Source organism: Furipterus horrens, unplaced genomic scaffold (genome assembly GCF_987537825.1).
Source record: "Furipterus horrens unplaced genomic scaffold, mFurHor1.1.pri manual_scaffold_9, whole genome shotgun sequence".
NCBI classification, from domain to species: domain Eukaryota; kingdom Metazoa; phylum Chordata; class Mammalia; order Chiroptera; family Furipteridae; genus Furipterus; species Furipterus horrens.
This window is the reverse complement of record NW_028327179.1, coordinates 91,133,594-91,149,266: the sequence shown is the minus strand read 5'-3', so window position 1 is coordinate 91,149,266 and position 15,673 is coordinate 91,133,594. Positions and strand designations below refer to the sequence as shown.

The window sequence follows — 15,673 nt, the reverse complement described above, 5'->3', positions numbered from 1 at the left end:
AGCATCTAGGCTGCCGCAGGACACCAGGAAGATTCAGCACCGGCCAAGAGATGCCTTACAGTTCAGCTGTACCACATGGGAAAGATGGCAGGCTACTCACGGAGCAAGGCCGGCACCTCAGCATCTTTACCCTCAATAAATGCCAGGGAATGATTCTGGGTCACTGAGAACAGGCAGTCACGTCTGATACATCATCCCACTGTCTGAAAACTTCACTAAATATGTACTAAGATACTGAAGGCACAGGGACAGCTTAGGAATCACATTTGCTGAATAAGCACCTGTAATAGAAGCCTAAGTTTCTCAGCACAGATTTTAGAATGTAAGTTACCAAACTCCTACTCAAAGGCCAGCTGCCATTCTACTGACTGGCAGGTGGTTTTCTTGAACAGGTGCAACTTCACTGTCTTCAGTCAAGAGTTTCTATGCTTCCGAGGCGTGGTGCTGAGGTGAGGAACTCTCCTTCAAGCCACACAGAGGAATCCTTTTCATTCCTTCTGTCTCACTGCATCATCACAAGTCTGACACCAGTAACCTGGCCCTTATTGGTGAAGTCATTGGCTTCAAAGCTCATTATAAGATTCATACCTCTTTTATCTCATCTGGTGGGAGTTGCTCTACATTCTGCAGCTTGTTGACACTCCGGCGGTGACTGTCGTAATAGCTGAAGAAATCATTAGCGCTCTGTTTCAGCAGGTAGACAATAATGCCCAAACCAGGCAGGCGCCAATATGGAACTACGGGAGCTTGGGAATCTAACAGTTGATAAAAAAACAATGTTCCATTTATAAGCATTTTATATGGATTTCAAATGACCTGTTTTAAAACAAGGGACGCCCACGCCTTTAAGGGCATGTAAACTATCATTAAAACCAACCCAAGACTACCCTTAAATACCGCTGACAGTTCGAAGGAGTAGTTAGGAGCTACCATATGTACATCATCAGGGATGAACATAAGGCTGAAGACCTTGAGCGAATAAGGAAATCTGACTCACGGTCACAGGGAGAGCTTTCCCTCTGTTGGATGAAGACACCTTCCAGAACTCTGTGTTAGTTATAAACCTTTACGCACACACGCTCCAGGAGTAATCCCTGCCTCACTGCTCTAGTTATTGGATTCACCTCCAGTCTGCATCTGTCTGGTTGCTGAATTCCCCACTCAAAGTCATTCTTCCAAAGAGAGAAGGAAAACACCAGCTAAAATATTCAAAAAATATAACTGGATTTGAACTTCAATGAGTCTTTCACAACAATAGCTCCATTTGGGTAGTGAAACAAAATGGTCTGCCTTTTACTTGACAATCTTGATGAAGGCACAAGGACGGTAAGCTGTCAGGAAAGCCGTCTGCAGGGGGAGGGGCTGGAGAACAGCAACACCGCTCTCCTATGGACGGCTTGTGTGCTGCAAATAGCGCGCTTGCCTCTGACCGAGGGACTTCCTGAGAAACACCTCAGTAATTTCAAGTTCAATGTGGAGATCATCTTTAATGGCCCTGACAGCAATGAACACTGAGGGAGATCTGCATTTGCTTCCTGCACTACCACCTCCCTCCACTCTGCTCCAGAGTCACATCTCATAGGTCTCCGTGCAGAGGGGCAGAAAGAAAACAGCCCCTTATCGGTGGATGTTGCCACCAGCTAGGACATCTGAGACTCATCTGATACGCCAGGTTTCCCGTTCCAGTCTTCAGTGAAAACGTGACAGTCTTTACAATACAGGTCATCTACACACAGCCTTGTCCTGGTGAAATTAGGTACCCTGGTCCCCAGACAACATACGTGTGATATCAACCCTGGTAGGAAGATATCCACAAAGATGATGGTCTAATGCTGAGATGACTCCATTGCATTTTCAGGAGTTCTTACACACTAACATGCTCCAGTCTAGAAAACACTAGTGTTCAGAGGCTATCAGGAGTAGGTGTCAGATGGGGTGGCTCACAAGAAATGTGACTACAAAAACATATTTCCACAGGAAAGACCATGAGGTCCAAGCAGTAGAGATGCTATAGGAAAGGGTCCCTGGATCACAAGTAGTAATAAACATACTAAACGGTAACAATAACAATAGCAATAATGAAAAGAATGGCTAACATTTAAGTAGTGCTAAGTGCCAGGTACTGTTCTAAAGCATTTACAATACATATAGTAACACGTTTAATCTTTACCATAATTCATTCGAGCAGAGCTTGTTATTACTGCCATTTCACAGATAAAGAAACCGAGTCACAAAAAGGTCACTTCTCTGCAGTCACAGCAATAGACTCGTAGAACTGAGACGCAAATCTTGGCAGCTCATCACCAGTCTGTGTTCTTGGGCAGTAGGTTAAACTGCCTCTCTATATGCAACTCAGTGTTCGTGGACCTACCACAGACCTGCCTGCCTGAGGAATAATAAAGATCAATTTATAAGGCTTCATAAAGTTCATCTTTTAAATATTAAAGATCAAAGAATGATAACAGTTTATGAAAGACTGGCTCAAAGTGAGAAGAAATGAAACAAAATTTTAATAATTACTACTGTTACATTATTAGCATATGATTAATGTTTTTGAAGAATAAATGACAAAATTACAATTTTGTTTGAAAATCTTATGTTCAGGTTAAATTTGTTTTCTAAAATTTTAGGTTTAAGGGGGAAGAAAAGGACTTCTCTCTTGAGGCAGAGATAGAGGTCTCCATCGAGACCCTACAAGGATTAATAAACAGACTCATATTCATTTACAAATCGCCAGACAAGAGAGGGGATAGATTAGGTTAAATGTCACTGCTGGGCGATATGCAAACCACTGTTCTGAATGAGGGGCTTCTGGTAGGACTGCCAGTCACTCCAGAGTGAAGACCATCTCTCACCTTTGCAGAGAGCACGCCGGGATCAGTATCTCCTCCCATGGCGGCAGCTTTTTATTCTAGGGATCTTCCTGGAAGCAAACTTTCCAAACAATTACCCTCCTTGCGCCTCAGTTTCTTTATCTGTGAAATGGCAGTAATAACGAGCTCTGCTCGAATGAATGATGGTAAGGATTAAATGTGTTACTATATGTAAATGCTTCAGAACAGTGCCTGGCACTTAGCTCTGCCTAAACGTTAGCTATTATTACTTTCATTATTGCTATTGTTTTTGTTACCATTTAGTAAAAAGACCTAAACATAATACAAAAACAGCTCCCTGAAGGTATCAGCGTGAACAGAAGCAGAGTCACGGGTAGGAAGTGAAGTGTACAACTTAAAATCGTCCAACATACAAACAACTAAGAAAATGGAAGACATTCTCGAGAGACAAGAAAACCAATCAAGTCTAATCTCAGGTGAACCAGATGTTGGAAATTAGTGAATGAGGGTTTCAAAGTAGCTAATCAAGAGAAAACAAAATATGCTCATAATCAATAAAAACCACAGGAAATCTCAGTAGAAAAAATCCAAATGGAAATTCTAGAACTGAAAAAGACCACTTCTGAAAGAAAAAATTCGCTGGGTACACTTACCAGCTAAATGGAGCTGACTGAGGAAAGAATAAGTGAACTTGAAGATAGAAGAATTTAAAATAGTTAAGGAAAAGGACAGAGAAAAAAGACTGAAAAAAAAAAATGAACAGAGTCTCAGGAATATACTGTATAGTGTCAAGCAGCCTAATATGTTTGGAGAGAATGGGTCTGTTTTATTTTTGTATCTTTCACCCAGTTGCCTTACTCTCCAATCCTAGATCCTTCCTTTGGAGTCTCAACTACTGTTCAAATCTATACTCTGGCCACAAGTCTCTTCTAGATTTATCCTCATAAAATCCAGAATTTCTCTATTCCCTCAAGCTCCCCAGTCTATCCATAGGTCTGACAATAAGACCTCTTCACCACTCCGTCTTAAAGTTGTTTAAAAAATTTCCCATTGTTACTCATAAAGGAAAAACAACAGAACATCTTACTGGAGGCCGTGAGAGCTGGCCGTAACCACAACGACCCGTTTCCTCCAATACCGTGAGAAGGAACGAGGCTCACCTTGCCGGGGGCCTTCTCGATTAACGCTTTCCAACAGGCTCGGCGTGAAGAGGCACACGGCCTGCTGAAAGGCGGGGGAGCTCTGCAGCATGAGTGACTGGCAGTATTCCATGACATTGGCACAAATCTACAAAGGAAAAATAGCAGTAACAAAAATACTAGCTCCCCAAATGCCCTGATATGGAAACTCAGATTTGAAGGAGAATCAAGTTATGATCCATTTGTAAAATGACAACAGTTATAAATCAATTTGTAAAATCACTCAAATGTTACTTTCATCAGATATTTCTAAAACCATAAAACACTTAAAGAATAGGTACAAATTCCCACTCCTCTTACCTGCTGCATAGCCAGTTCAACCTCATCTTTCTTGCTCACTTTGTCTCCCTCCACGTTATCATCTTGAAATTTGAACTGACGGAGTCTGTCGGAGCCCCCAAAGCGACTTAGCAGTCCCAAGCACTGGCGCTAAAAAAGAAAAGGATACTGAGTTCATATCTAGTTAAATATGTTTAAAATTAGCAACCTCTCTTTCTTGAGGGATATAAAAAAGAAAAACTCAGTGGGGAGTGGAATCAATCTTTAAAGTGTCTTATTTCCTATTGCCAACTGAGTCAACTAAAGCACTATTAAAATTCATCTTTTTGCAAATGTATATGCTTGGCAGTTAACTCTTCGCAAGAATAATACCATTTGTTTAAAGCAATGAATCCGAACTATAATCTAAGTGCTTGCCAAAAAATTCTCCGTATGACACCAAATAATTCCCTGGTAGATGCTCACTAAATAAACACAAGTCAATAAATAACGAGAAGCAAAGTGAAATGGCAAGTAAAAGATGATTTGTAACAAGCAGGTCCATGGGAATTCTCTACTAAAGCTCAAATTTAAAGGCTGTTATTCCTGTGGCCACTTCTGGGGACTTCATAAAGAGGCTGGGAACACACAGGTTCTCCTTGGCAGATAAAATGCCATCTGTTTGAAGTGTTGGTCCATTTCGTCTGAGAATACAATTTTCCCCAAGGTCTCAAAGGGAAAGGATGAGCTTTTCAAAGCTGGCAGTATGTCCAGTGGTTAGTACACAACTTTGGATCAGGGATGGGTTCAACAGCAGGTGCATGACTTTCCCCTATGTGACCTGGGACAAGTTACTTAACTTCTTCCAGCCTCTATGGTCACATTTCTAGAATGATAATAGCAATTCCTAGCTTATAATATTGTTGCCAAGATTACCTGAGGCACTGAATTGTATTAAAGTGCTTAGTATAGTGTTCTGCATATAGTAAGTGAACAATAAAAATATGTATTTTAAAATTTGGTACTACACACCTCCCTACACTTACATACATATATATAAAATATAAAATACCTATTTAAACTGATGTCTAAATAATAAGTTTCGATAAAATAAAACATGTTGCGATTATAACATACTTATTTTGTCAAAATAGTCCTATCTATTTTTAAAACTTATAACTGGCTGCTTGCTATTCTTACAATAAAACAGATGCACTAAAACATGTCCAGAGATCACCTTATAAATGATTTGTCAAAAATACCTTTTTTTCCCTACCAATGAAAAAAGTTAAAAGACTAAAAAAGAAAAAACCACCGAGAATAGTTGGGTTTTGTTGGTGAGAGCACAACAAAGGTCAGTCAAAATGCACTACGGGCAAGCCTACCCATGGCCCAAGTGATAGCATTTATATTTAATCTGTAGTTTAACACTTTGTACACGAAAGTGCTTTGAGCGGCATTTGCTCCTAGAAACTTAAAAAACAATTCATGAAAAGAGGATTGGTTAAGGAAATTACTGTAACAAAAACAACGGAATATAAACTCTAGTACATAAATGTAATTATTCTGCAGTCAATAAAAAGTGAAGATGATCAAAGCAGGCCAGAAGGCTCCCTGAAAGACTGTGATAAAATATCTAACTGATACGCTATCTAATATGTTTGAATACATTGACAGAAGATTATATAATTAGAGAAAAGTTTATGAATAAATTAAAAATAAGTACATAAAAATCAAGCAAGTAAGAGAATTATTTACTTAGGGAAAACCATGTTACGCTGCTCTTTAGAGAAATACAATTCAGTTACCTGGAATCTTCCAATATGTCCCTGTAGTTCCATCAGAGATCCTTCATTGACATCAACATCCAGTTCACTTAATATACCTGGAAAATTCAGAATGCTTTCAAATGTAGTGTTATAATCAAGAAAATAAAAACACTGAAAAGCTAGGAAGAGCAGTTCTAGTAATTTATATCTTTTATGTGCATCAACAGACACAGACTCGGCCAAGAGGGAGTTTGGAGAAACAGTACAAAGATTCATATGCAATCTAAATCTAGATTCAATGAGTGATTTTAAAAGGCACTTTTTAAAAGTTTTTGAGAAAAATCTACTTTTTATCTATAGCTATAAAAGTTAATTTTCTAAACTCAGCAGTAAGTTACTTTCTCATGAAAAAGTTTAGAATATAATAAAACACTAATACAAATGCGCTCTTTTTTACCTTTACTAGGTATGGCATCATTTGATTGGTTCTTTTCCCTGAGGCAAAGTAGTTTTGCACACATGCAAAGTTTCTATTCAGCCTTCACAGTCTGGACCCATTCAAAATTCCTAAATGGAGCCTATCAATTTCTATGGACTCCCTTTATTTCTATCCAGCCCTGCAACCAAACCCCAGGTCATTTTCTCCAGTGGTTCATTTTTTTAAATATATTTTATTCATTGTGCTAATAGTTGTCCCAATTTTCCCTCCTTTGCCCCCCTCCCCTCCAGCAGTCCCCCCTAGTTCATGTCCATGCGTCGTGCATGTAAGTTCTCCAGCTTCACATTTCCTAACATCAGCCTGTCTCTTTTGTACCTGCCAGTTATGCTTCTTGATCACAGAACCTTTTCCCCATCCTCCTCCTTGGTGATAATGAACTCCTTTAGCTTTACCTTGTCTGGGAAGCACTTCATCTGCCCTTCCATTCTAAATGATAGCTTTGCTGGATAGAGCAATCTTGGTTGTAGGTCCCTGCTTTTCATCACTTTGGATACTTCTTGCCAGTCCCTTCTTATCTTCAAAGTTTCTTTTGAGGAATCAGCTGATAGTCTTACAAGTTACTTAATAGGTAACTCTACTTTTCTCTTGCTGCTTTTAAGATTCTCTTTACCTTTAACCTTTGGCATTTTAATTATGGTGTGTCTTGATGTAGTTCTCTTCAGATCCAACTTCTTTGTGACTCTCTGTATATCTATTTCCTTCACCAAATTAGGAAATTTTTCTTTCATTATTTTTTCAAGTAATTTTTCAGTTTCTTGTTCTTCCTCTTCTCCTACTGGCACCCCTATGATTCAGACGTTGGCACTTTTGGAGATGTCCCAGAGTCATCTCATTCTGTCCTTGTTTTTTTTTTTTATTCTTTTTTCTTGCTGTTCTGATTGAATACTTTTTTCTTTCTTATGTTCCAAATCGTTGATTTGATTCTCAGTTTCATCCCTGCCACTGTTTGTTCCAAGTAGATTTTTCTTTATTTTACTTCAAATTAAGTTTTTTAAAAATTTTTATTTATTTATTTTTTAGAGAAGGGAAAAGGAGGGAGAGAGAGGAAGAGAAACATCATTGTGTGGTTGCCTCTCATGTGCCCCCAACCGGGGACTTGGCCTGCAACCCAGGCATGTGCCCTGATTGGGAATCGAACTAGTGATCCTTTGGTTCACAGGCCAGCACTCAGTCCACTGAGCCACACCAGCCAGGGCTGCCTGGGTCTTTTTATGCTGTTGTACTCAATGAGTTCTTTGAGCATCCTGATAACCAGTGTTTTGAACTCTGCGTCTGACAGACTGGCTACCTCCGTTTCATTTAATTCATTTTTTGGAGTTTTCTTCTGTTCTTTCAATTGCGCCATATTTGTTTCTTCAATTTAGCAGCCACCCTGTTATTTGTTTCTGTGTATTAGGTAGAGATGCTTTGACTCCCTGTCTTACTAGCATGGCCTACTGTAGAAGAGCAGACCTGTAAATTGTGTGGGGCAGAGTTTAAGTGACTTCCAGGGCGAGGCAACCTGTTTCACAGTTTTGTGGCCATGTGTGGTGCGAGGGCTTGGAGAGGGGACAGTGCCGTTGCCTGGCTTCTGATGGTTTGCCCAGGAGGAAGCTGTCTCCTGGCCCTCGCCCTGTTTCCAGTCACTTCACTTTCTCCCGGTATCCCACTGGTGCCCTTTCAGCTGTTGCTCCAGTGATGACTCCCAGAGAGGGTAGGCCCTTACAGTTTCTTCCACTGCCCCAACCCCACTGGTTTTTACAGCCAGAAGTCATTGGGATTTGTCTTCCTGGCTCTGGAACCCTGGGCTGCTGGGTGCTCTGGTTTGGGGCTGGGATCTCTCACTTCCAAGGTACCCCTCCCTAGCCACCCTAACCTCCTGTGCATTCTCACAGCCCCTTTCATTCATTTCTTACTTCCAAGCATATGCGCCATAGTACATAACCAAGGACCTGAGCCTTTGTTCCTCATTGTAAAATGTACTGTAGATACTAATAGTTATACCTCACAAGATGGTTCTGAGAATAAATTAACATGCTAAGTATGTAAGACAATATTTGGCACATAAATGCTTAATAAATATGAGGTATTATCATTAATATTACAAGTTCTGAGGGAAAGAAAAGTATAATCAGCCATGCTGTCATTCAAGAATAAAGACAACCTTTAGCCATTCATAAACATTAGAGAATTCAGAGACTCTAACATACTCTTCCTTGGGGGACGGGACCTCAATTCAAATTAAGAATACCAAGAGATAAATCAAAAGAAAGACCTCAGGAATGGTGAAACCATGGGAAGGAAAAAAAAAGAATTGGTGTTTTTCAGTGAACCCATGTAAATATGCAAGTAAAACTAAATAGCTGAAGGTATAGTTTTAGAACTGAAATGTTATAAAATCTGACAAATATACTATAAAGACACATAATCTGAAGGTAGAAGAGGTAGTGTAAAAGAACTCATTTCATCTTTTACATCAGGAGTTTACTATATAAAATTTACATGCAATAAAAAAATCAAAAATTTTTAAATGACCAAAATATCTTAATAATTTTTCAGCATCTTTTTTTCTTCTTAATCCTAGTGATTTTTAAGAATGATTATCTCTTGTACTCTTGTAGTGAAGAAACACTTGTCTTCCATTCAGCAACATTTTCAGTTTCTTTTTAATTAGTTTTTATCTGTTAAATTTATGTAAAATTAGTGCATGTAAAAGGTAATTCTTATAAATTACCTTGGTATGTCTCTGTTTCTCTCTCTCTCTCTCTCTCTCTCTCTCTCTCTCTCTCTTATGTACAGATGAACATTGTTCAAACAAAGAACAATGTTTAAAAAGCTACTTACCAAATGTTAACTTTTGGTAATTTCTAGGTAGTGGAATTTTGAGTGTTAATTATTTCCTTGGATTCTGAATTTTCTATATGAGCATACATCATTTTTATAAATATAAACTTAGTTCTCCTAAGAAGGCACTGAACTCTGTTAGTACCCATTTCAAATGAGTCTCATATAGCTGCAAATAAAAACCTCATCCTATTAAGCATGCATGTCAGTTTGTGAAGAGTAACATTATTAGAAGTCCACCAACGCCCTCAGCTCACCGGGAAGTGCTGCTTTACTTATAACCCCCGTCAGCAGAGCCAACTCCTGCAAAGACCCGGCGCTAACGTCCTGGCAGCGCAGGACCGCCTGGATGGTGTCCGAATGCGAAATGAGGAACTGCAGCACCTAAGCCGAGAAAAGGGAGGAGAGATGGAAGACACAGAGGTGAAGGGTAGGAAATTATAAAGCTACAGCTCATCTTTCTTACAACATTGAAGCAATTGATTCAACGTAATGAAGATTATTAGATAAGCAATTATCTTTTGCACATACGTAGTTTATTTCTTCAAGAAGTAAACATTTACCTAAAATTCTTAAGAAAGACAAAGGATTATTTCAAAGTTTAAAAATTAAAATATTTAGGCCTGGCTGGTGTGGCGCAGTGGGTTGAGTGCCAACCTGCGAACCAAAGGGTTGCTGTTTTGATTCCCAGTTAGGGCACACACCAGGGTTGCAGGCCAGGTCCTCAGTTGGGGGCGCATGAGAGGCAACCACGCACTGATGTTTCTCTCCCTCTCTTTCTCCCTCCCTTCCCCTCTCTCTAAAAATAAATAAAATAAAATAAAAAATTAAAATAAAAATATGTAGAGGCTGCTGTAGAAGAGCAAAACTTAGTAGTGTATGAAAACTATTGTTTGACCCCTATTTTCTTTCTTTTATTTTACCCAAATGGAATTAGAATATGAGTTTAAAATGGGTATTAAAATGAGTTACTGAGGTTGCCCTATGAAAGTCTGACGAGTGTGACATGGGACAATCCCATAAAAGCTTTGTTTAAACCTCCTCTGGTTAGGTCAAAATAATTGAGATAAAAAGCCTGACCTTCAAACCCTGCCCTCCCACCTGGCATCTATATTTATACTGTACCCTCAAGGAGGCCTCTAATCATTTTCAGGTACGATTTCTCCTCAGCCTGATCACAAATGCCTTCACAGACACTATGCCCGAACAACTCAAACATCTGAATCTCTCAGGAACTGTTCCCCCTTTTATTTTTTAATTCAGATTCCTGTTCTTAGCCCATAATCAGTGGACATGAAACTCGGTAAGCTGTATTTTTTAAAAAACCTTCATAGGGGATTCTGCTCTGGTCAGTAAAAGACTAGTATTAGAGAACCAATGTCTTATACCACAACGGTCACCTCCTACTAAAAAAATTTAATCTCAGTCAAGTAGAAGACAAGAGAAGTCTTTGAGTTTTAAAGAGGCGACACAAAGGCCAGGTGTGAAAGGGGCAGAATGTCACCGAGACGGGTGCAGCATAAAACAACGTGCCATGTCAGAAACGGCAGCGGTCTGTCCTGGCAAGACAAGCCTGAACTGACGGCAGAAAAAGCAGACAAAATTGCCATAAAAGAGCGATACAATAGGACTGCAGATTCATAATAAGCCTTATTAATCAGTACATTTTACTAGTAGTTTGAAGAAAGAAAGAAATATGTATTTTGAAGGTTCCACGGAAAGCAATGAAAATAAACCTAATTTCTGGTGCTCAAGAAATGCTTTTGTGAGTTTGAAAATTCACTTATTTAAACTACTTCGTTCTCTAAATATCACAACTAAATGTGGTGTTATCATCTATCTTTTGTATCTTCTGCAAGGCCCAACAGAGTGGATAACCTCCTCTCAATAAATACCAGGTAAAATTACACTTTAAAGCCAGCTTATTCCTACCACAATAACAGCTTCCTTTTATGAAGAAAAAATATACTGTGTTGGCCGAAAAGTTCATTTAGTTTTTTCTGTACGATGGCTCTAGTGGCGCTTACTTGTCTTTAACTTCATTTGAAATAAGTTTGTTAAGACTGTATTGTGACAGCTGTCATATCAGTGTGAATTCAAAAAACTTAACAAAATTGGTTAATTTTTTGCATCCATTTTAATATTGAAAATGGAAGAAAATACACAACATCTTTGGCATATTATGCTTTATTATTTCAAGAAAGGTAAAAATGCAACTGAAATGCAAAAAAAAGGGACTTGTGCAGTGTATGGAGAAGGTGCTGTGACCGATCAAACATGTCAGAAGTAGTTTGCAAAGTATCTTGGTACTATCGACATTTCAGCCAAATAATTCTTTGCTGTGGGGCTGTCTCATGCACTGGAAGGTGTTTTGCACCCTCTACCCACTAGAAGCCAATAGCGGGAGATAGCAGACATACTCAAAATATCCAATTCAATAATGTTATTGGTGGAAATGAAAAACGTGTTTTTTATTTTATGGAAAAAAATAAATGGGCTTTTGGGCCAACCCAATAGATCTCTTGCATTCCACCTCACTATTCTATTAATTAGCTGTGTTGTTTCATTCAAACAAAAGTATTAAAACAGGCCAATGAGGTTCAGAATAAAGCACAGGGGCCTGTTTTTGATACCCAAGTGTATGGTAAATTCGCTTACGCTTTTTATGCCTAAGGTTTCTACATTTCGAACATGAAGATGTGGTAGGAGACGATTTCTATGCTAAGGTTCCTCTCACCTGCCCTGCTGCCTGCAGGTGCTGGGCCATGCTAGACGTGAGGATGACCTGGCACAAGCGGAGAGCTGGAAGGAGAATCTGGCGGTACCGGTCCACCGGAGTCGGGATGAACACTGGGGGGTCCCTCATGCCAAACATGCTACATTCGTTTCCACCGAACAAGGAGAGAACAACAGTGCAAGGGTTAAGATGAACGTGAACATGAACGTCCCTGACCATCTATATCCACGGCAAACCACCGCAGGTGGCTGATTAAGACACGAAGCTACTAATGAGTACCCTGCACCCCACAGAGACAGTAAAGCCAACGTTATTTGAATTTTGAAAAATCTCAGTAAGAAGATCAGCATAATCTGAAAAGACAATGCTTGAAATTTCCTAAACATATTTATTCTACTCTAAATATTCCCTTGGGCCATAGAGACTATGGGTAAGAAACAGAACAAATCCTTCCCAAATTTCTTTCTCTTGTACCCAAAGCGAAAAATGAATCTACAGTTGTAGTCCACTATATTTAAAAAAAAAAAAAAAACACATAAGGTTTACTTGACTTCGGGTGGTAAACATACAATATAATATACAGATGATGTATTACAGAATTGTATACCTGAAACCTACATAATTTTATTAACCAACATCACCCCAATAAATTCAATTAAAAAAAAACCCAAGATTTAAAAAAGTTAAAATGAGATTAAAGTCACTGGACTTTTAAGATGGTCTCAGAATATTGAATTTTAATAAAACTTACTTATTGTAAATGTTACATTTAAAGTTGTAGACTAAAGAAAATGGTTGCCTGCTGAAGAGAAGGGAATGGAAGCAGAATATGAAGATTAAGGGAGATAAGGAGAAAGGCTTTGCACAAGCAAGTGCCGTGATCTGAGAAATGAATTAATTCAAGTCTCTTCACGTAAGATAAAAATAATAATTCTCATGTTTAAAACTTTAAAAAGCAAATTGCCCAGTGGGTTGGGCATCATCCCGCAAAACAAAAGGTCACTGGTTCAATTCCTGGTCAGGGCACATGCCTGGGTTCCGGGCCAGGTCCCCGATTGGGAGTATGCCAGGCAACCAATTGAAGTTTCCCTCTCACATGGATGTTTCTTTCCCTCTCTTTCTCCCTCCCCTCCTCTCTCTCTGAAAATAAATGAATAACATCTTTAAGAAAAATAAAAAGCAATATTTTTAAAAAGTTTTGGAGGTAAAATAGTTCTATGGCTAATCCCGAAAACCTTGAACATTCAATTTGACAATGGCTCTTTGAAGGACTTTAGAAAAATTGACCTTTGAGTCATATGCCGTGAAGGGGGCAAGCCATCTGCCTAACAATGCCACAGCCATGTAAACTGGGAGATCTGCTAAAAAGCTTGAAACTTAAAATCATTTGACCTGAAGCTTTTGAATTAGCAAGCAGCTGTGTAAAATGTTAAAATGAGAAAAATATAAATAGCTACTCCAGTCATTAGGAATAGGAAATCCACAACAAACTGTAATTTCACTAAAATACTTAAAAACAGCACTATAACTGAAAACATGTCTGTCTACTGAACAAAACAACAGTTGGGAAGAAAAACATTTTCTAACAAAATATTCCCCCATTTCCCACTTACATTACTGCTATAAAATGGAAAAAAGCTTTTGGGTCCCGGCCCACTTTTGCTCTTATTAGCAACGTCCATTTATTAGTAAATGGCAGGAATGTATGACCACCCCCAAAAAAGTCATTGAGATAAAAGAGTACTATGCAGACAGAATTATAAACCAGTGGCAAAATTATGTTAGAATCTCTTTTTTCCTTAATAATCCTTCACGGGAAACTTAACAAAACAATCTGTGTGGACACTTACCTCTGCGGGTCCATCTCTGGGCGCATGTCATAAACTTGGCATTGTGCCAGCCTCACAATCACCCCAGACCTGAGCAGCTCTAAGGCACCCTGCTGTATCTTAGCCACTCTTGTGAGAAATGCCTAAGAAGTCACCAAAGGAAAATCGTCACGACAGAGACCATATCCAAGATAAAAACGAGTCTCTCATGGCACATTTCTGATCTTGAACCATCGCTGACGAGAAGTTCTAGCTAGCTATAAAGGGGCACGTTATACCCGCTTTTTCACAGAATTTCTTGAGGATTAAATGGCATAGCATACAGTGTTTTAATAAACAGTAGTCCTGTTAGGATCATGCGGGCTCATGAAGGGCAGAGAAGATGACTTTGCTCACAGCTGTATCCACTCATACCTAGTGCCATGCCTGGCATATAATATTATTTAATAAATACGTGTTGAACAAATGAATGAAGGAAGGAGAAAGAGTTAATAAACCATCTAATATGTTAGTGTTTCTATTATTGTGACATTGTAACATTTTTAAGCAGGAGGAAACAGAGAAAAGATTTGGAGTAAAGGAAATGATGAATTACAGACTGGACTGGAAATCCTGTGTTTAAAGTAGAACCAGCACATCTACATGGGAATGTTCAGGAGGAACTAGCATGCCAGACCCTTGTCATGGGAGGGCAGCTTTGCGCCCTGTCCTCCTCAGGGAGCACTGAGTGTCACGTCATTCACCACCATCAGTAACCTGAGTAAGTAGTCGTCCCATTGTCCAACTAACTGACTCTCTTAGGACCATTTCAACTCAAGTCTGGCATGCTTAGGAGACACATTTCTAGCACACGTCCCCAAATCTAAAACTCCTTAGAATGATTACAGCTTCCACAACAGAAATATTCCAAATGCACTATTCCACATCAGGGCTGTGTACTGCATCTATCGCCCTAGGAAACAAGCGCTTGTCTAACCTCAAATGAGTATGAAGCCTTACCATTTTAGACTCATACGTATAAAGGGCTTTTAAAAGCGGGGGTTGTGGCGTGAGCAAGCTCTGCAAAGTGTGGTCGTCTTCTGCCAGGCTGTCCACGAGCACCTTCAGATAGCCGCTGTTGGACAGGTACAGGAGCCACTGCTGCTGCTTGTCCACAGAGACGATCCGGTCCAGGAGAGCCAGCGCCAGCATCTGAAGGGGACCAAGGACGAGACATGGTGGTGGCTGCTGCAGACAGGCGTGGCCTGCGTGCTTCTCAAGGACTTAGAACTTTTCTGACAAGGAGAACTGTAGCTTGCAATAAAACTTGCTTGTTTTTTTTTTTTCCTTTTGAGAAACTGAAAGCTACATATCCAAAATCTCCATTGATCAATAAAAGTTTTTAGGATAGAGTTTTATTTCTGAAACAAAACCCAATATATTAAAATAATAGCATTAAATATATTTTAGCAGAATCTAAAACATTACTTGTTGGAGCAAAGATTCTTTAAACCAGCTTTCTCCTCCTAGTGGTAAAATTTTACACATTATAGAAAACATAGAGAAGTATACAGGAAATAAACAGTTTGATAAACAGTTAATCCATTTTGGTTTATCTGCTCCCACTCTTTTTTCTATGCATAAGAACACAATCATCTTTTTTTAAAAAAACATAATTCAGAATTTACTACACAATTTATATTTTACCCCATTTCTTAAAATCCTGTTTCCCATGATTTTCAAAAA

General features: G+C 39.1%; 1 protein-coding gene across 1 annotated transcript in view; it reads right to left on the bottom strand.

Annotated features, from left to right (window-relative positions):
• The window catches only part of NUP205 (nucleoporin 205), a 74,018-nt gene that overhangs the window by 5,519 nt on the left and 52,826 nt on the right, over positions 1 to 15,673 (bottom strand). The window contains exons 32-39 of the mRNA XM_090287553.1: positions 14,948 to 15,139; positions 13,970 to 14,091; positions 12,120 to 12,258; positions 9,640 to 9,766; positions 6,100 to 6,176; positions 4,334 to 4,462; positions 3,995 to 4,121; positions 589 to 755 (exon numbers count right to left, since the gene is read on the bottom strand). Of these exons, the coding sequence (XP_090143679.1) occupies positions 589 to 755; positions 3,995 to 4,121; positions 4,334 to 4,462; positions 6,100 to 6,176; positions 9,640 to 9,766; positions 12,120 to 12,258; positions 13,970 to 14,091; positions 14,948 to 15,139 (1,080 nt within the window). The remainder of the gene's footprint in view (positions 1 to 588; positions 756 to 3,994; positions 4,122 to 4,333; positions 4,463 to 6,099; positions 6,177 to 9,639; positions 9,767 to 12,119; positions 12,259 to 13,969; positions 14,092 to 14,947; positions 15,140 to 15,673) is intronic.